The sequence below is a fragment of the Cupressus sempervirens genome, chromosome 9 (genome assembly GCF_028749045.1).
Source record: "Cupressus sempervirens isolate cs-2001-9-10 chromosome 9, ASM2874904v1, whole genome shotgun sequence".
NCBI lineage: Eukaryota > Viridiplantae > Streptophyta > Pinopsida > Cupressales > Cupressaceae > Cupressus > Cupressus sempervirens.
The window spans coordinates 399,250,869-399,271,626 of NC_143126.1; the positions used below are offsets into that span (position 1 = coordinate 399,250,869).

The 20,758-nt window shown below is 35.1% G+C and overlaps 1 protein-coding gene across 8 annotated transcripts in view; it reads left to right on the forward strand.

The window, feature by feature from the left end:
- The window catches only part of LOC149538940 (carnosine N-methyltransferase-like), a 197,141-nt gene that overhangs the window by 131,204 nt on the left and 45,179 nt on the right, over nucleotides 1-20,758 (forward strand). For 5 of the 8 annotated variants that reach the window (XR_016356144.1, XR_016356143.1, XR_016356142.1 and 2 more), the window contains one exon: nucleotides 7,573-7,646. Coding sequence is in view for 2 of the 8 variants with exons in the window: in XM_089800332.1 (XP_089656458.1) it covers nucleotides 7,573-7,646 (74 nt within the window). In the remaining 6 variants the exon portion in view is untranslated. Of the gene's footprint in view, nucleotides 1-5,765; nucleotides 5,914-6,101; nucleotides 6,339-7,572; nucleotides 7,647-20,758 lie in introns of those variants that run through there. The other 3 variants (XR_016356146.1, XR_016356145.1, XM_089800334.1) reach the window with 3 other exon arrangements.

The window sequence follows — 20,758 nt, forward strand, 5'->3', positions numbered from 1 at the left end:
TCTTCCTCATTAAGCAAATCTTAATTTGTTGACTTTTACATCCAAGGTTGCTTGTTGGACTCCCTCTGAAATAAAATGTCCAAGATCCTCCGATGTCAACTGAAGTAGATCCTCTAGTTACTCACTCTTGAACTACAATTATTAAGTCATATAAATGACCAGTCTTGATTGTAGAACAAAATTCCATTGCAGTCTTCTCCCTCTAAATGAAAGAGCCCCTTGTCTTGTCTTTATTTCATAGTCTCGTATGTTATCACTCAACAACATTCCTAACACATCATTCTTCTTTTTCTGGAAGCACATCAACATCCTTAATACAAGTTGGTCCAATGAAGGTTCATATGCATCAAATCAAAAGATGATTCAATTATGAAACTTTGATGATGTCCCTTCTCTTACATCTCACTTCTAAAGATGGTTCAAGTGGGAATGGAACATTGGTTATTATTCCTCCCCCCCCGCCCCGCACAATGTAAAATTCTCACTCTTATATCATTGAACAATTTTGCATCAATTATGGAAAACATATAGTTTGGAATGTCTTCATGCAAATTATGTACTCAAGAGCTGCCATCTATGAATTCATCATCTTGATCTCAGCTCAATTGACAATTCGCCTCATACAGCTATGCCAAAACTTAGAATCTTTATCAACATAGAATTCATGCAGCCATAGAAAGTTCAAATCTAATTGCTCAATCTCTAGCTATAGAAGCATCAGAAAAACTTTCCTTCAAATCCACGCACCAAGATTTCTCGTCATTGTACCCTTAATAAATTTCTATTGGCAGAAACAATTGATTTCAAGGAATTTCCAATACTAAGGATGAGTCACCAATATATATTTAGGGGAGGATGTTCAATATAAAGTTAATTTTCAAGAATACGCAGTGAACATCTGTAATTATTCAGTAATCATGTTATAATCCTCAACGACTAAGAAACCAATGTAATATTTTAATATATCAAACTCTTTAATGGTTCGGTATGTCAATAGTTTGATGGAGGCTTGTTTTGACAATCAGTTCATGATGTGTGATTAATAATTTCTGCAAATACAAGTGATAATAATTTGGAAGTCGTTACTTCCTCATGGTGTGCATAGGGGTAGGCCCGTGCAGTCACATGTATGACACCAACAGTTTAAATGAAGTCAAAAATCCCTTGATTCTGATATGGTCAAGATCTTCAAAAATCAACTGAAGCATATCCTTTATCTGCTTCTTTAGACGGATGTGTCAGTCTCCCTTTTCCTGCAATAACATTCTTGGGGGAAAAGATCATGGCGCATAGATCTTATAGTATGTTTTGAAGAATAAAAAATAAGAGAGAGACTAATACTTAAGGATAATAAATAGTTTTGCAAAATTATATAAAGATAATTCCATTAAAATATAGATAAATATCTAATTAAATATATGCTTTTAACATATATGCATATATTCGATCTTCAAGATATACATTTTAATCTATATTTAAACATATTATTTCCTTATGACCACAAAAATAAACCAATACTGAAAATAACAAACAATACTTATCTCTCTCCTTTATTATCAATACTAACTTTGTCGGTATTTTCCTTGGCATGTGCTCCTTAGTGGCCTTTGTGATAATATATCTGCAATGCGATTTTGACAATCTGAGCTGCAGTCCCAAGTTTCTTTAATGCCTTATGGGTTTGATGCCCAAAGTACTTACTATAGCCTCGATATGTCTTTAGTGCTTCACATGACTATTCTTTCAACATATGGTGTTCCATCCACATGGCATGTTCATCCTTTTACTTTGGGATCCACAACATCTTTATTGGATGGCTTCATTTTTATGCCATGATATGGTGAGTTAATCTCACCCCCAAAATACCGCATATCCCTTACTCATATGGTCAAAGTAATAACTATGCTACACAACACCTACCTATTTCATTTGTTAAGTGTTAGAATTTCCATATATGTCATCCATGTATGTATCATTTTCTCATGGTGGGCCACTTGTATTCGTCCACTTTGGAACTCTGCTATTTATGCAAATGCTTGATTAGGTTATCTTTTATGTGTCAAAAGTTGTTCAATAATATGATTTGGTCAAGATACTAGTTCGAAATTTCCCAATCTATTTTCCTCCATGTGGTGTCAGACCTTTCTACCTGTTATCAATGGGCAATAATGTCTGCCCTCTTGAATGTGGTTTTTCCAGTATAATATGTGTCATTTCATCTCTCTTGTAACGGGTTTGGCCAATGGACAACTGCCCTTTGATTCCAATCTTTTCTCATTGGACAAGACTAATACACATCGGCCTTTATTGTATATCTTATCTTATATTCATATCCTCTTTTTAGATCTAATTTGATCTTTATAATATATTCAACAATGATTGATAAGTTGAAATGTCTCTAATGTGGATTCATGACCTTTGCCGCAATAGTCTGATGCTTTTGGGGTATATCTGCAACTATTGCTTGCAACCAAACTGTGGTTGATAAGGGCAGAGCTTGATAAGACAAAATCTAAATAGATTCAACCAAGAGGTAATCCTTTATATATGAGGTATGTATTTTACTTCTTTACTGTATTTCCAAGTTTGTTCCCTACTGCATTGAAACTTTTTGCTGTTCTTGTGGCATGCTAGAGTCTCTTATAACCGCTCCAACTTGATGAGAGTCTCTTGAATTCTAGATCATGGCTTATTTTGAGCTACTGACATAATATCGAGTCTGCACAATATTTGGTCACGTTTAAAGTACCAGCCTTCTTTTCCTGCAAGATCATTTTCAGATAGAAAGGAAAAAATCAAAGAAAATAACTCTTATAGTATGTATAGAATTACAATTAAGATCAGAGACTACAATGAGCAGATAAATGTAAAAGATGAGAATACTTATCTGCATATGAACATCCTTGATACTTTTTTCTCTAGTGAATGTCCATATGCATCAAATAAGATAATTCCTCCATATATAAGCATTTGTTAAACAATGGGAATGGAACATTGGTTATCATTTCCCCCACAATGTAAAATTCCCTTTCATTCCATTTTTAGAGTTTTCAGTCACTGTCAAGTCCAATGAGTGACAATCATGACATTATTTTCTTCTTGCCTCTTTGATGTTTGTTAGTCTACAAATGATCCCATCACAATGATGCATGCCCGTTCAATTTCATTTAAGCATGTTTCACCTTCCTATCTTCCTTTGTGTCTTCAAAATTAAAGTAGTTCTCAATTTCAAAGATCTGATCCAATGATTCTCAATATAATTTGGAGGATCAAAACGAAGTCTCTCATTTACTTTGGTAATGGTTCGAATGAACCTTTCTTCTCCTTGGTTGAGCCTGAGTTGATCATCTCCTCCCGAGTGTATAAATAGGGCAACCCATGTTGTTGAAAACAATCCGAAATCCATCTTAATTTAATCCACTGCTAATATTTGATCTCTAATTTTTATTTGATGCTCTGAACTTTAAATTTCATTTGTTGATGATTTGAAACTCTTTCACACTCAACCGTACCAATCCTTTTATTGATATTTAACTTGTACATTGAGTTACTCTCGTTGGGCTACACAAGTTCGAATTGTGATTATCGTCCAGTCTTGAACAATGGTTTGTTCAAATACCTTAAATGGAGACCATTCACATCTAATGTCTCCTCTCTATGGCTACTTAAATGGAAACCATTCCTTATTACATGAAACTTCATCTTTATCCAAACTATGCACTTAATTCTTACATTGGTTCATTTAAGAATATATGTTGATCGTCTATATATAAATCAAATTTTGTTTGATGATCATGAATGTGTGAATTTGAGCTTAATGTGGTTCCTTGCATGACCTTCACCTTGAAGTTTGATAACCCACTCTCCAGTTTACTGAGATGAGCTTGGTGTGAATGTTGTCTCATGCTGACAAATATTATGAGTGATGGAAACAATGGTTCAGTGAGTCTCATGTTATTTAATTTCTAGAGGCTTGTATTCATCTATAATTCATGTTCTTTGCTGTGAAGCCTCCAATGTTATAGCTCCAGGGAACATATATATATTCTTTACCATTAATTATATTTCTAAATTATAATAAGGCTCCTCCCAAACTGACGCCCACAGTAAATATATTGTCAGGTTTGTACAGTTAACAAATGGCATATATCTTCCATTTTAGTGATTCATATATTCCATGTCCATGCTATTTCCCATGACACATACTCTGATTTGATCGATGTCTACTCGAAGACTGTTTCTATCTTCACCAGCACTCCTCCGAAGGTTCTGGAACAGATTATTGTCATCTCTCCATTTTTGTTAAGAGATTCGAGTTTCTATACATACCTGAAATGTATTTAAATATTTACAAATACTTAATTTTGTGCAAGATTGTCCAACTGTTCAAGAAATATATGTAATTATATCTTATATTCCCATAGAGTGGTACTGCTCAGTATTTTCTTTCTTATTTCCTTTTTGTGGTATTGCTGAATCAATATATATATCATCATTTATTTCCATCTCTCTTATTTGCACCTTTCGGTATATATTAACCTTTTCCATAAGATCTCCATTACATTATGGAAGCAGAGTCTAATAAAACATGCATTTGGAGGAAACCCCATCTAGAGTACAACACAAAGGCACAGAATTTCTCCATTCCTATTGCCTGAACAAGAACCTCCCACCCCAGATTTGTAACATCATTTTGGGATGATGTTGCAAGGAAAATTTATAGTAGTATGGGAGTCAAATATCTTTTATAAATTCTCGAAGGAGTCTACTGATATGCCTCTCCCTACACCTTTTTACAATCTTCTCGTCCATATTCCCTATGTGGTCCATTTGCTCTGTCAAATTTATACATCATGAATTAAACAAACTTCCTCTGTAGTGTATATCTCATAGAACAGATGCATGCTGTCCAGACTGATCGCTATTAAGAAATCCAGAACTGCAATCTTCTGGTTTGATGACCTTAATATCATTGTATTTATTAATGTGAAACCTAGTGCATATGAGATCATGTGGAATGCTGAAGACACAATGATATCTTTATTATTGGAGTATATAGGACAACTACTGAATCCACAATTTGGCAACTGATATTAAATTTGTCATTTAATCCAGGCAGGCACGCAGATGGCTCTTGCGCATATAATCAACATTAGCGATTCCCATAACTCCTTTCTTTGATGATATACACTCCTTATTAATTCCAATGTCTTCTTAATTATTGCCATATACTTCAGATGGCTCTGGTGTGTGTACTGTCATTCATTCATTTATTCGATAATAATTTAGTAATTTTGCTTTCCCTTTCTCCAAACCAATTGTGGACCAGTGGGGTGCTGAAATCTTTGCTGTAGGATGGAGTAGCAGGTCTAATGATTTGTATTATTAAAATTTTCAGTGTATATTTTATATTAGACTGTTGTTCTTATTCCCAGGGGTTTGAATATGCTCTGATACCATGTTAGTTTTGTAGGATCATTTTCTGCAAATGTAATAACACTGCCATTGTTATTAGTGTGTTCCAAATGCAGATTTGAGGACTTATAAATATGAAAGGAGACATGTCTCTATGGTTAATTATCATAAGATAATAATAATATGTTAAGAATAATATAAATAACCATATATATATATATAGTCGAATCAATCCGACTGGAGCTACAAACTTAACATCTTTATCAATGTAAAAGATAAGAATACTTATCTGCATATGAACATCCTTGATAATATTTGAGTAGATCTCTCATGGCCACTCATCATCTCAGGCATGCTAGAGTCTCTTATAACTGCTCCAACTGGACTCTGAGAGATCTGTGTAAATGAGTCACCATTGGTGACTGGGATGAGTTCTAGTGGTAAGATGAACTTGTGGAATTATTTTGTGGTGACAACTTCTATGAGGAAGCCTGAAAGGTATGATGGAGAAATCGAAGTTATTTTGGCAAATTTTAATCTGTACTAGTTGAGAATGTATGAATCTTTTTCAGTGTTCTTGGTCAGTCACTTTCTGTCTACGACTATGGCCTCTATGTGCAGCATTTCCTTTATCTTGGCAGAAAGGCCGTTTTGAGTCTAATGGTGCTTTGGCAACTCTCTTCCAGATTCACGGACAACTTCTCTAGGGTGGGCCATTGGCTGTTTCCAGTTTCCTGACTGTGACTTTCTAGCACGGTTCTTTGGCCTTCAACTTTACAAAGGCTAATGGTTTTTGGCAATGTACATAATGAAGGGCATATGGATGTGGCTTAATAGACCTTTTTAGTATTGACTGAAAATATGATCTGATATAGACATTTCTGTATGGATTGTAAAACTGGATATACAATATCCTGAGCTATGTAAGTCTTCATATACTCAATATAAATTCTGTGATTTTGTTGTGCCTTACATAACCAAAAAAACAAGGATTGCTCAGTTATATTTTCCCAAGTACAAAATAATAGATATTAATTGCCAGCTATGTTTAACAAATTTTTTAGGTGAATGTAAATCATAATACTATATTATGTTACCATGACAGAAGACAGTTTCAAGTCTTCACAACTTCCTTGAGTTATTATAGATGACTTTTGAAACAAGTTCTGGTATACATTATCAAATGTTAGAACATCCTCACCATTGCTGCTCTTCATGTTTTCCATTTCTGAAGTAGCCTTCTTACTAGTTGATCTTTACATTGATATTTTCATGCAATAGTCCTTGGTGGCAACTTTCTTGCACTGCCATTGCAGTTCCTGGAACCGCATGATTGGCTTTCTTTTATTTTTTTAATCTTTTACATTGGCTTTCATTGCCATTCTTCCCAGCGCCCCCAGTGTCCTTTATCAGATCATCTCATTGCCTCTTTCTTCCTGGGGATGCTTCACGATACTATAAGACACTTGGACTCACCTTCTCAGCGTAGATCTGTGAGACTGCGAAGATACTATTTACACAGCCAGAGATCTAGATCCTGCCCCCTTCCAGTTCGAGACACCTTTAGAGGCAGCAGGACAGTTTCATCACTCCACTACCACTACCACTTCTACAGTGTACCCCTCTATTTGGAGGTTCTCCTCAGTCTCTTTGGCTTCCTAGTGTTGCTTGGTGTGGCAGGGTTGCATTTTAACCCTTTCCACTCCTTGGGTTGTCAGGGTTTCTTCTTGATCTTCCCCTCTCTTCTTCTTCTGGTTGATTTCTGGTCACCGTTTGGTGGTCCTGTTGTTGGTTCTGCTTTTGTTGTCCCCTCAGTTGCTTTGACCCGTTTGTGGTCTCTTGTTGGACTTCAATAAATTTATCTTTATTTCATCTCTATCTATGCTAAGATGAGGATGCTTGGCTTTCTCCCAAATTCTCATGTAGGCTTTATTTGATCATATCCACTCTTTATGGATCATCTTCAGCATCCAAAAAGTTCATTGAATTATAGTCTGTGTTGGGAATAACCACAAGGTGTATTTATTTAATACCTAATGCATCTTAAGGTCTCGCATGGGTAATAAGCATGTGGTTTTCATTTAAAAAGATCGATATTGATGAACCAAAAATCAAATTGTATAAAGATTTACTTTATGCTCTGGATTCTCTGAGCAGTGCAGGAATTATGGAAGGGTTCTCAATGTGTGCTGGGGACTTCGTCGAAGTATATGGTGATCCAAGTCAGTCAGGTATGCCTTGTCACTTTTCTTCCATGTCAGATATGTAGATTAAGATCTTATGTGGTATATGTTGTCATGAAACAGACATTGTTGCATGTCATGTGGTTTTAATATTTATTTTTACCCAAGTGAACTATATTTTTATCTGTAGTACATATTACTTTGTGGAAACTAAACTACAAGATTTATTAATGGAATATTTTAAGTAAGAAGGGACTCTCTGAGGTTTATTCTAGAAAGAATCGACAGTTACCATGTGAACATCAGTAAAAAGAAAATGCATAGCAAACTTGATGGTTAATTCCGGTTATAAATGTAGTTTTGGTAACTATTAATTGTATGCATTCATGGAAGCAATAAAAGAATTGGATTGGAGAGGGGATGTAAAAGAATTTAAAAAAACCCACATATATTGTAAAAATCTACTTCTATATATCTGCATAGAAAGTAGTGTAAGAGTTGTTTTACTTTTTTACCATGTGGTCTGTGCTATTGAACTGTTTTGCCACCTTTCTTTGATTGAAAGTACTTCAATGCCCAAAAGATGGAAATTTCCCAAACAATATTGGCATTACACATAGACTGTGGTTTCATTTCACATTTCAGCAGAGCAGATTCCGTGTCTGAGTGCTATGTGAGAAAGGCATGCGACTGGACAATGGTGGATAGGATTGGGTTTTAAGCCACGTTCAAGAAGACAACTGAAAAGGTGAAAGAACTGGAAAACATGGGATTGTAAACTTCTGAGACAATTTTATGTAGTAGAGGAAGAACTATTAGTCATGTAGATATTGTGGGGAATCTATCATCATGTTCTTCATAGCTCTTGAGCCTAGGTGGAAAGTTAACTTTCAAATGCAAAGTTTGATTGTATCTAACTGCCGGAACATGTTCATATACCATCAGAGGAGAATTTTCTTGGTTCTAACTTCTATCAACTTCTATGCATTGTTTTTCTTCTTATGAAAATATCAGCTGCTATTTGAAATTCATGGCATTGCAATTCAGAATGTTGGTTTGTGTTGCGTGATCTAAACCAACTTCATAGTGCTGCCTCAACTAAGAATACTTTATCTGCTGGTCAATTTTCCGAAGGTGGTGGATTATCTTGTTGGGTGGACATTTTGCAACTGACAATTTTGTGAAAATCCAGTCCCAAAATAGGATGACCAGCCATAGTGTATGAGACAAAGTCTCTCCTACCTTAAGGGAAGGCTCCCCCTTCTCACCGTTCCTTGGATCAGCTCAAGGTAAGCAAGAAGTTAAAGAGATTTTGAAAGGGGTATTACCAATATTCTTTCCTCTTAACTTTCAAGAAAGAAACCACTTACTTGCAGAGTGAGTAATGGGCAAGATGAAATCTCTAACTACACTTCTATCTAAAGCTGGAAACAGTGATACTAGTAAACCAACACTAACTCAAAGACAAGTTGAAAGCATACCGGTTTGGCACTAAGTTTGGTCTTAACCTATTCTATAAGATTAACCTTTACTATTGCGGCTCAAAGACGTCCAAAAGTAAAGAATTCTAACTATTTTTATGAATTAAGAAAGTAATATAAGCTACAATGAAAGCTTCTAGTCTATATATTGCTATCGTTGCTTCTAGGCAAAGCTTCCAATCTAACTGTTTCTTAACTCTTTTATGCTCAATTATTTAGATCAAACATCAGTAGCATGAACCAAAGATGACAAATGCAAATCATAGTCAAAGCTTCCAATTTGCACTAATCACAATTGCTCTCAATCAAAGTTCAGCTCCAATTGTTTCTTTGTATTCACATTTTGTCCAAAATAGTACTACATAATTAAAGTTATGCTTGCACAATTTCTTAAAAGCTTTCTTGCATACAAAATAAAGATGATTTTTACAACGAGAGAACACTCTTTTATATAGGCAAAGGAGTTGAGAGAAAAGTGGAGGAAAAAGTGGGAGCAACTCAACCAACTTTGACTTGGTCTAACTAGGCGAGAGAAATTATTGGATTACATGTCATAAGGACATGCAATCGAATTACATGTAATTACATAACTTCATGCAATTCATTCTCTCCAATCTACAAACATGAAAACTAAAGAAAGTAGAAGATGGAAAAAAGATGAAACAGTCTTAGGTATTGCTTTGAAGGGCCTTGTACTTGGGATACAATTATGTACTACAGGAAGATTTAAGATTTCCATTGTTTTATGATATTGCTTCAATTCTTATTGTATTGGCATAGGCTGATTTCACAACCTTTTCATTTGGTGAAAGAGAATCCCATAGATGTGTTGCTATTGACTTGTATGCAACAAATCTATTCATCGTGCACAATCCAAATTCTTTAGAATCAAGATCAACATATACTTTGAAATCATCTCCAACTCTGTGACTAGGTTGTCATGTTTTGTAAGGACATTACATCCCATTTGTTCCAAATTACACGATCTCTATTTTGATTGATTGACAGTCTTCTAAAGTTGCTTGCAACTTTATCAGAATCTTTCTGAGTGGCTCTTCTTTGTGACCCATGAGTCCTTGATATCTGTAAAACGTTTCAAAAGATGGATGATTTCACATACAACCATGCCGTCCAGATCAACATTCCTATTTGATTCCAATCACCTAGGATTTCTTTCAAGATATCAACTTCTTGATTCAAAGAATCAATTAGGTCATGTAACATCTTTTCAATGCCTCAGATATGTTCAAGAACTTTGACCGCATCCTTGATGGCTTGAACTCTTTCAGAGGCAACCTCTCCAGACCAAGTCTTTGTTGCTTCAGTGATTCATTTTTCTTGAGGTGTTTGAGATGTGGTGCCTAGGTGTTGTGAAGGCTACTAGTGAATGATCTTGTTGAGATGAGCGACTCCTTGCTTAAGCTGATTCTTCTTGTCCCACAACTCATGGTTGCTTTTTGACACATTGGCAAGTGCATCTTGAGCATCCTATAGACAACTCTGCCGTGATTGTTTACCAAGTTCAATTTTAGTAAACTTGTTATCTAAACGGTTGAGTTCTTCACCTAGTTTATCTACCAAAGGTTCAACAATCTTTGCATACTTAGTCTTTTCAAAATCTACCACAATCCTTGAAACAATCTTATCCTTCAATGATGTAGACTTATTTTTCTTGACAGGAAGATTATCTGGAGGTACAACAACCTTTCTTCTTTTCATATTGATGTTACCTAACTGTGTAGGAAAACTGAAACCTTCAATTGATGAAACATGGACAATGGCCAGTACAAACATTGATCCTAATTTTATCTCCGTTGTGACAATGCATGCTTCAATCTGCATGGCTGAATTCATAGGTGCTTGATTAGAAGATTTTGTCGTGAACAAATTAAAACCAGACATTGAAGTATCAAGTTTGGAAACTTGACCCTCTATGAGAGTGGGGAAATCTTCAAACATTTCCCAACTTTTCATACTTTTCAGGTATAAGAATAGGAGGGGCCGCTAAAGAGATAGGGAATGTGGACATGTTCACCTCTGAGACGGAGATGGTAGATGTAACAACTGTGGAGAATGAATCCATGTCATTGTCTATATCATCCAAAAAAGGTGTTTCTTGAATGGATGGACCTGGAGTGTTTGTCGGACGTGGAGGAGAGATGATCATCTCTCCTTCCTCTTCATCTTCCTCATAGGACTCTTCTTCGGATTCCTCGTCAGATTCTTGCTCAGACTCTTGAGCTTGCATAGGCGCTTGAGAGGATTTTTGAACTGATTTTGGTCTCTTTTTGCCTTTAAGCTTAAACTTGAGAAGTTTAGCTCGAACTAAGGAAGATGCACCATCTTTGCTTGAAATCTCTACCCGAGTTGTCTTCCCAATTGGTCCAAAACTATCACAACTTATTCCGAGCTTAGGATATATTCTCTTGAGGCAATTGATTTTCAGCCACTTGTTCGTATTATCCAAGGTGAATTGAAATCTATCAATGATAGAAGTGCTTTATTTCTATTGCCACTGCATGGGAAAATAATACTACTTATCAAAACCAGCCCAATAGTATTCTGGATCAAGAATGTTATTATCATCTTGAACATGAAAATTGGGTGGGATCTCAATCATGTTAAGATCAATGATTTGTTGCAACGTGAGCTTGTAATAATCCATCTTCATGATATCCAGCTCTGTGCCCAAATTGATCCATATGTCCTCTATATGATGAACATGGGTGAATGCTCTTTTGGTCTTTGAGTTCATTCCTCGGTAATCAAAATCATACCTAGCTTTGAACTTCCTCCATATTTTTCGCCTTGTAGATTGAATTGATCATATATTGACCAATCACCAAGCGCTTGGGTTTAGTGATACCGAATCGTGGCCTGTGTTGAGCATTTTTGGTATGTCTGCACTTCTATGAGTTGTCTTGCCAACTCCATCATAATGATTTTATTAGTGGCATATCTTGGCAGGGTATATGGTTCTCCTTTGAAATAATCAGCTCTTAAATAAGTGAAAGTTCAAAACTGCAAAAGATAGCACTAAATTGATTTACCCTATTCCAAGCTTAATCTGATACTCTCTTGATTATCAGTTGTTTATTCAACCGACACCTGAAATGTCCAAAAAATGCATCTTGGACTCTGCTTGAGTGGTACTTGCTCTGTGTCAATGTGATTTGATCATAATGGCTCCAAATTGGAATTTGAAGCCGATCCCTTTGGTGGAAAGTCTTGAGAAGGATCCCATAGACACAACAATGTAAACTAGGTAAGAGTTCATGTCAAATGGTCCTAATGTTCCCACATTGCTGCTCATAAAATGATGTATTGATAACCTCTTCCTGGAATATTGGTTCATCATTATCAAAGATTTGAATCATGAACTTGTATGTCCAGAGCTCAAAGTCACTAGACTCTTTGAAACCACATACCCTACTAAGAAGAGTTATCAAATCTTTGCACTCTGGCTTGAAGTTAGATCTGTGGATGGTCTTTGGCCATCTTGAAAAATTATTTCTTTTGACTTCCAACCCATATGCATTTATATTCTTCTGATAATCTGCCTTCTTCTCATGACTCCAAAGATGTTTCTTTTGACAAATCTACACATTCTGAGCTCTAAGGAAGTCGAAAGATCTATTCAATAACCTCAGGATCCATATTGATGACGATGTTACCATTTGCATCCTTGATTGTTTTGAAGTTAGGATTGAAATGCTGAGCACATCCTAAGATGAATTCTATGGAAGCCATACGGAAAGTGGACACCAAATGGATGTTACCTCTTTTGATGTGTCTCATCTCTTTATTTGAAGGAGTTTCCATGCTTTGTAAGAAGTCAACCATATCAATGTGTCCAATCTCTATGTTAGAAACTTGATCTAGAGGCGATGAAACCTAAGATGTAGTCAAATGGGCTAACTCTTTGTCGTACTGGTACTTGATCTTTCCTTTGGATTTCGAACATGAAGGCATATGTTATGCTTCAACATGAAAATTCCAAAGGGTGAATACATCATCGAAAGATATGGACTCCATGAGGATATTGGCAAAGATGAATTTCTGAAAAATGATGGGTTCGGAGTATTGATAAAATACTCATGCAACTTATGGAACGACTTGAATGAGATATGGAAAGTACATGTAGTGGGCGAAAATGGAACTTAGGAAGATGGAATGCACATGGGTAAGGACGAGCTTGAATGCTTCAAGGATGTGAGCTAGATGAATGAAGTAATGTGCAAAGGATGACTTTGGTATTAAATGAGTGACCTTGTACCAAAATCAGATTCTCTGCATGTAATTACATGTAAAGTGATTTACATGTAATCATGACTTGACGTAAACATGTAATTAGGTTTGGTGGGTGGAATTACATGTAAGTGGCTATGGAGGTAATTATATGTAAATGTGGACAGAGAATGAGATTACATATAAATGAAATGAATGAATTTGCGTATATTGAAAAAAGATGCAATGTGCTTTGGCATGTGTTGGTGGAATATGAAATGGTGTATGCACTTGCATGAAAAGGTGGAAAGTGGAATGGTGAAGAATGATTGTGGATTCGTGGGAAAGAATCTTAAGCTTTTTGTAAAACAAAATAGTAATCAAACAACAAACAAAAACCAAGGACAAAAAAAACAAAACCTTTGGTTTGTCACCCAGTGATGTCAAAAAACAAGTTGTTCTCTTATGCAAATTCAAATTTAGAATTTGGGGAAATTCCAAACACTCAAAAATGAAGGTTTTGCATCTTATTTAAAGAGGATCTGCGAAATATATGGCATATATTTGGACAAATGTGCAAGGATGAACCAAAATATGCATGGAAATAACAAAGATTGAAAACTTCAACTTACTTGGTGATCATTGAGCCAAAAGTGGAAGATTAATAGGTTTGAAAAGTGTTTCTTCTCCAAATTTGAACCTTCAACCAACTATGTTGGCTTCCTCAACACTTGCAAATGATGGCTATTAATGAGCAATCAATGAGGCATTTTTGCAAGGATATGCCAAACACGTGCCTTTCAGTCCCCAAAATGCAAGACGTTTTTTGAAAATACCAAGTATTTAGACGTTTCTTTTTCTAAAAACGTGGTCTCAGCATGTCATAACATGAATCGATTTCAGCATTGGAATGTAAAAATGCGATCACCAATAGCAACGATATGAACCAAAACTCCAAAACGAGCCCCCTTAGACCCAAAACATGGGTTGGAAAATACCAAATCTAGGTGGTTGTTGCTAAAACGTACCCTCAAAATATAATGAAATATGACGTTTTTGCAAGGGAATGCAACTCCTAAGGCATGAGAAGGCACAAGGCAACTAAAATGACCCTAGCTACATGGATTTTGAGTCATAAAATGGGCAGATCTGAGCATTTCTTCTAAAAGAACATGGACGTTTTTGCTCTTGGAGGCAAAATCGTGGTCTCAAGTTGCAAATACATGTGATGGAATATCCAAACTCATTCTTGGGGAGTCTTTACATGTTTTAAAATGCACGAGACTTGGTCTTTTTATGCAAATCACACTGTTGGAGTGGTTTTGCATGTTTTAAAATACATGTATATGAAGGCAAGAGGCAAATTGCACTCTCAAGGCCTCATTACATGATTTAAAACTTGCAACATGAGAAAACAATGCAAATCAAACTCTTGGACCCTTATTGCATATTTAGAAAAATTATGCTTTTATTTGTCTAAGTCCATAAAAATGACTTTATAGTACAAATCACACTCTTGAGATGCAATTGCATGTAAAGGAAGTTTTTTATGCAAAGTGAACTTTAGGAAGTCCATTACATGCATTTCTAGTGAAAATCCCACTCTTGGAGGCCCTTTATATGTAAACATGTAAATGAGTTTGAAATATGCATTTGCACAACATAAGCAATCAATTAAGCACATGTTTAATTGATTTTTGAGGAATTATCACTTAATTGGGTCAAAAATAATATTTACACTATATAGTTTGATATATTATGTGCAAATATCATTCAAAAAGTAATATTAATTTAGATGTTTTGAATTAAAACATAAAGTAACTCAAAATATAAATCAAACTATATGGTTAATAAAGTCGCTTATGTGAAAAATTTAAAAAGCAACTCAACATGAAAATATAACATAAAGTGCTCTTTAGTCACTCAAGTAATAAAGTAACTTAAAAACATAAATTGAATTTATGTTATATTTTTCAAAAAGTGAATATCACCATTAAAATATAACATGATGCTTTAAATTATGCAATTGCATCTAGAGAGTCTATTTTTTGGGCACTAAAATGGTCATATCTTTTGACTGCCAAGCCCAATTTAAGTCCTAAGATATACAAAATGAAAGAAAAAATCAAAAGCAAGGGTTTGAGCAAAACCAAAAGGCCAAAAATGAACAAATACACACTCAAAAACAAGAAAAAGAACGTTGGAGGTTTCAAAAACTAAGCATGGGCTTAAGAAAATGAAAATCGGAAAAGACTTGACGGAAGCCTTCAATAAAAGAGTTCATTGCGTAGATTGGGGTTGATTGTTTGATCAATGTTATCCACTTAAATAATGAACTAAACTCAGAGAAATGTGAAACTAAGTTGAAAAAGTTCTATAGTGTTACCTACATTTTGTGGTGACAAAATGCAGGACAACATATCTAAAGGTGATGACACATTTTTGTTGTTTGGCGATGTGTTCCATGTCTTCTTTGATACCTTTTGTGATGTCCCCTTTCTGGAATAGGATTTAATGATCAATAATAATAAAATAAAAATAAAAAGATAAATAAATAAACAAACAAATAAACAAATTATAATATAATACATTTACTAAAGACAATGGGCTCAATTGAAGATAAATTAAACAAAGACTATATTTCCAACACATATCAACCAATTGCAAATAGACTGATGGACAATAAGGAGGAATCATGTATTAGTCAATTCTCTATTTACTTGATTATGTTATGGTAAATCGATATTGTTGTAGTTGTATTAAATAAAGGAGATGAAATCTCCTTATATAGATTTACAAATGCGATGTTTCTAAAAGAGACAATCGTGATCTAAAGACAGAAATAGAAACTACCTAATAAACTAAAGATTAAGATGACTATTAAAGAAAAATTATAATATTTCAATAGCGTCCCTTAATGGCCTTTATCTAACTATTGTCCTTTGGTCACAAATTCTACAGAACATTCTGCAGCTGCTGAGACCCTCCTTGGATCTACAAAATGTTAAGCACCAAGAAACCAAAATTGACCCATGAAAGAAATGCTTTGCAACAAGAGACGAGCTTGCCACTGGCTTTGCCACTTTGATGAGTCTACCAATAACCCTACGAGAATCAACAAAACATCTAACGAGAAATCATAAAAAATATCCAATCTCATGTTGGATAACAAAGCTTCTCTTCCCTGGAGACAAAGACAAACACAGAGAACAACTAACACAATTTAAAGGAAAAATTGACAAACCATTGAAACTTTGCAAATGATCATGATGCCCCAAAACAAATTGAAAGAAGACACAATTTTTTAGGAGAAAATTTGAAAAAAACCGAACACAAATTTTGAGCTGAAAAATCAATCAAAACCCAACATGATTTTTGAGGTAAAAAATCAATCAAAACCAGACAATACAAAGCATCGGTTTTTGGAAATGGGTAAAACCCATCAGATAATTTTTGAGGAATAAATTATAAACCCACAAAGGAATTCGACACAACTTTGCGAATTACAGATGCAAAAAGTTTTTCAAGGAAACAAATTATGAAAATCCATCATAAAATCTTTAAAGGGAAAAAATTATGAAAACCCACCATAATGTTTTAAGGGCTGCAAAACACAAGACTCTGCATGGTAAATCAGCACATGCAAGTACTTGCAACCCTAAAAAACTGCAACCAAGAAATTGTGGGATCAAAAGCCTTAACCGGTATTGCAATTTTCAGAAAAAATCTTCAAAGACGAGCCACAAAAGTTTCATAAAATACCTCTTAATTTTTTTTATTTCTGAAAATCGGAAAACAAATTTTTTGAAAAAATTCCAAATCAAAAGAGGCTCGATTTTTCCTTAAAAAGTTCGCCAAACTTTATGAAATCCCATCAACCTGCTTTGATACCAAGTTATGGTAAATCAATGGTGTTGTAGTTGTATTTAAGAAAGCAAAGATTGTAATATTTTAATAGATTAAATTTGGTCAAAAATAATTTAGTGTCGATGTTGCATTCTTTGTGGTGGCATGGAGTATTAAAAATTAAGAGTAGTCAAAGAGTGTAAGGTTTGCCATGATTATTGGTCTTCATTGTTACAAGTATACAATTTGGTTGATAGTTTATATGGAAGATCCCAAACATGTCACGAGTTGCCAATGTAGACGAGTCACGAGTCGAGTCAAGCTTAACAGGTCAAAATGACAAAACCTGGACTTGGCCAAGTCTGGCATGCGCCTTGCCGAGTTGCAAGACACCATCTAACTTGCCGTGTTTGAGTTGGTTGATTTGGCCGGCGACAAGCTTGAGTTGTGTAATATAAAAACAAAAACAAAATTGTACTTTATTAAACTTTTTGTTTGACTAAATTCTTGCTTGTAGCCCAAAAAACATTCAATTTGAGATGGACAAGTCATGTCTAGAATCCAAGTGGATCACCAAGTTTCAATAACATTTTCAAATAGAAGCTACATGAATGCCACCCTTCCATATGGCAGCTGCAATTCCTTGAGTTCTTGTGCTTTGTTCGTCAAGTAAGAGGTTTGGTAGAAAGAGATTTGGAAATTGCCTTTTTGGGCTTTATCAATACAATTTTTGGATTCTTTGATCTTCAAAGAAATGATGCACACTATGTGTTTTGCATGGTTCGTTGAGGTTCCCTCGATCCCATTGGGGGTGCTGCTCCTTGACCCTACTAGGGGTGCTGTCCCTAGACTCCCATTTTATTTTTGAAGTACACTACAACCCTGAGTTTGCGTAGTACAATTCATTATCTACACTCTTGTCATTAGTCTTCCTGGATATTTCTTGATATATACTTTTTGTCTAGATGACTTCTATTTTTTTTTTGGGGGGGGGAGGTTGTGGGGTGGGGGCGGGCATGATGTTGTCGGCATAAAATACCTATCATTGTGTTTGATAATATTGGATATATATTTGTTATAAATTGTCATTGATGTATTAATTTGTGTTTGTACTTGTGTGATCGATGAATATTCATGTATGTGATCAGATTATCTTCTATTTGATGATATTTTTGTGTCTTTAGGATTTATTCAAAAATAGGGCCATAAAACAAGTTTTAAATCTTAAAAAATCTGTAAATTTCAAGTTTTTTTTTTCACTTTGCTGAGTCTTTGCCAAATTACAAGTTGAGTTGGCCTTGCCGAGTCCAAGCTAAGTCCGAGTTTGGGAGCATTGGTTTTTACTCATGACATAGCATGAATCAGACCGAAAAACGTAATCTATGCTCTTAATAATAGTTTCGTACAAAGAAGACTAATTTTGTGCTAGCCTATTCTACACATTTAAAAGGTTAACAATAAGAAGAAATGCAATGTTATAAACCCCTAGTGGATGGCCGACTCTGTAAGGCAGCCAGTTGCATCGTCATTTAAGAAGTCAACTCTTGCATATTAAGGTGTAATATACCCTACAAATTTTTCCATTAAATATTTAATATGTCTTGGACAAATTTTGTGAAACATTTGTCTTGCAAAGTCTGTTCTGAGTTTTCATGTGTCCCTGTGACACAAATTAATTGTGTAGAAATACTGTCAGACTTTTGTAAATCAAAAGCAATCTCAATTTCCAGATGGATTAGGAAATAGTAAATCCCAAATGCTTCGGCATTTCAACTAACATGCCTTGGTTAAGGACTGATTTCAAAGGCAGACATTTTGATGAACACAAGGCAACGTTTTTACTGTGTCTTTCAAGAATTAAATTGATAAAAAACTAACAAAAGATAACAGTTCCAATTAAGATGCTTGAAGTTCTCATATAAAACAGATAAACTAGGTACAAATATGAAAGTAGACAATAGTTACGAACTAGTGGAAAATACATAGACTCTGAGTGAAATAAAATACTTTTCTAATACCTTAACAGTCAGCCATTAAAAGAGTTTTCAGATTGTAGATTCACTTATTTGGAAGACACTTAGCATATGTTCACCAACATGTTTGATGAAGAGATGATAGTATGTCCAACAATTCTACACGGCCTGTTCTTGCTGTGAATGATAGCTCAAGTATTGGCCATCTATTTCTCTCCCAACTGCCACCAATCTCCACATCTTTCTTCCCTATAAAGACCAAGAACAATGTAATGCCCCGCCAAGGGATCCAAAAGAATTAACCTAAAGTTTTGATTAAGTTTGTCCAACATTTAAAAAAAAAAGAAAGAATAACATACACGTCAAACATAAAGTAGCGGAAGCAATAACATACAATCATACATAAGAAAACATAATAGATTACATTCCTTAAGGATCCGAAGGCGTTGAGTCACATTTAATTTTTAATTAATTCTAAGTCTAATAAATAACACATCCACATGAAAGAAAAATTAAAAGTCCAAAGTCCATTTAAATAATATACATTTGTTTCGAATGCCACTTGGCAATAAAATTTGGAATGCTCAATCATCCACTATACATATCATAGGGTATGAAAGGGTAAAAGAGTATACATTTATAAAACTACATTACGTCATCCTTTTCAGATCCATGATACAAAGTACAATACAATAAATGAAACCATCCATCATAAAGATACAACCAGCCATCATAGTACACAAGGATAGAATGAAAAGAAATGCAGACAAGGAACTCTAGCCACGGCAACAACGGATGAATCTCAATAGTAAGAGTAAAAAGCACTACCACCCGACCGCGTGTTAACCCAAAAAGGCCCACTCCCACCGCGCTAAGGAGATAGTCTCAAGTCTCAAACAGAATATCAATCCAAAAATCAAAAGTAATCTCTAAGTCTAGGAAACCCTAAAAGTAATCTAACTCAAAGGCTCCAATAATAACTCAACATCTAAACCTAGAGGCACACAAAGACACGTAGGGAACCTACTATGTAAGTGGGCAAGTGTTATCGCACGAATCACGCTAGAGTTACCCTGGTAATCTCTCAGGACCTCGACCCCCTAGTGATCCCTATGCGGCACTAGTATCCTCTCGTACTGACAAGGCATACTAACGATGCATGGTCGCAACTAAGCGTTCTCTCTACTCCCATCCTAGTTTCTACTAGCACTCGAGGCATGGGCAAGAACATACAAAGACTCTTATTAGGTTCATTTTATTCCCATTTAGTGTAGTGTTTTCACTTATTAAACAACTTACAATGGGTTACCCTAGTAGCCACTTAGGGCCTTAGCCTCCATTGCAAGCCACTTCTCAACATCACATATAGATAACTTCCCTTAGGCTCATAAAAGTATAAATCAAAGAATCACAAATTTCACCTCAGTCCTATACAAGTGACTGGAAATCATCAAAAGATAATTCACAATAACACATTAGTTCTCTACGAGCAACTGGAAAGCATCTCAAAAATACTGATCAAAGACTCAAAATGGTTAAGTCAATTATGTCACAACATGACATCACCAAGAAACAATCATACAAACACCTCAGTCCTATAAAAGCGACTGGAAAGCAATCCAAATACAACTGA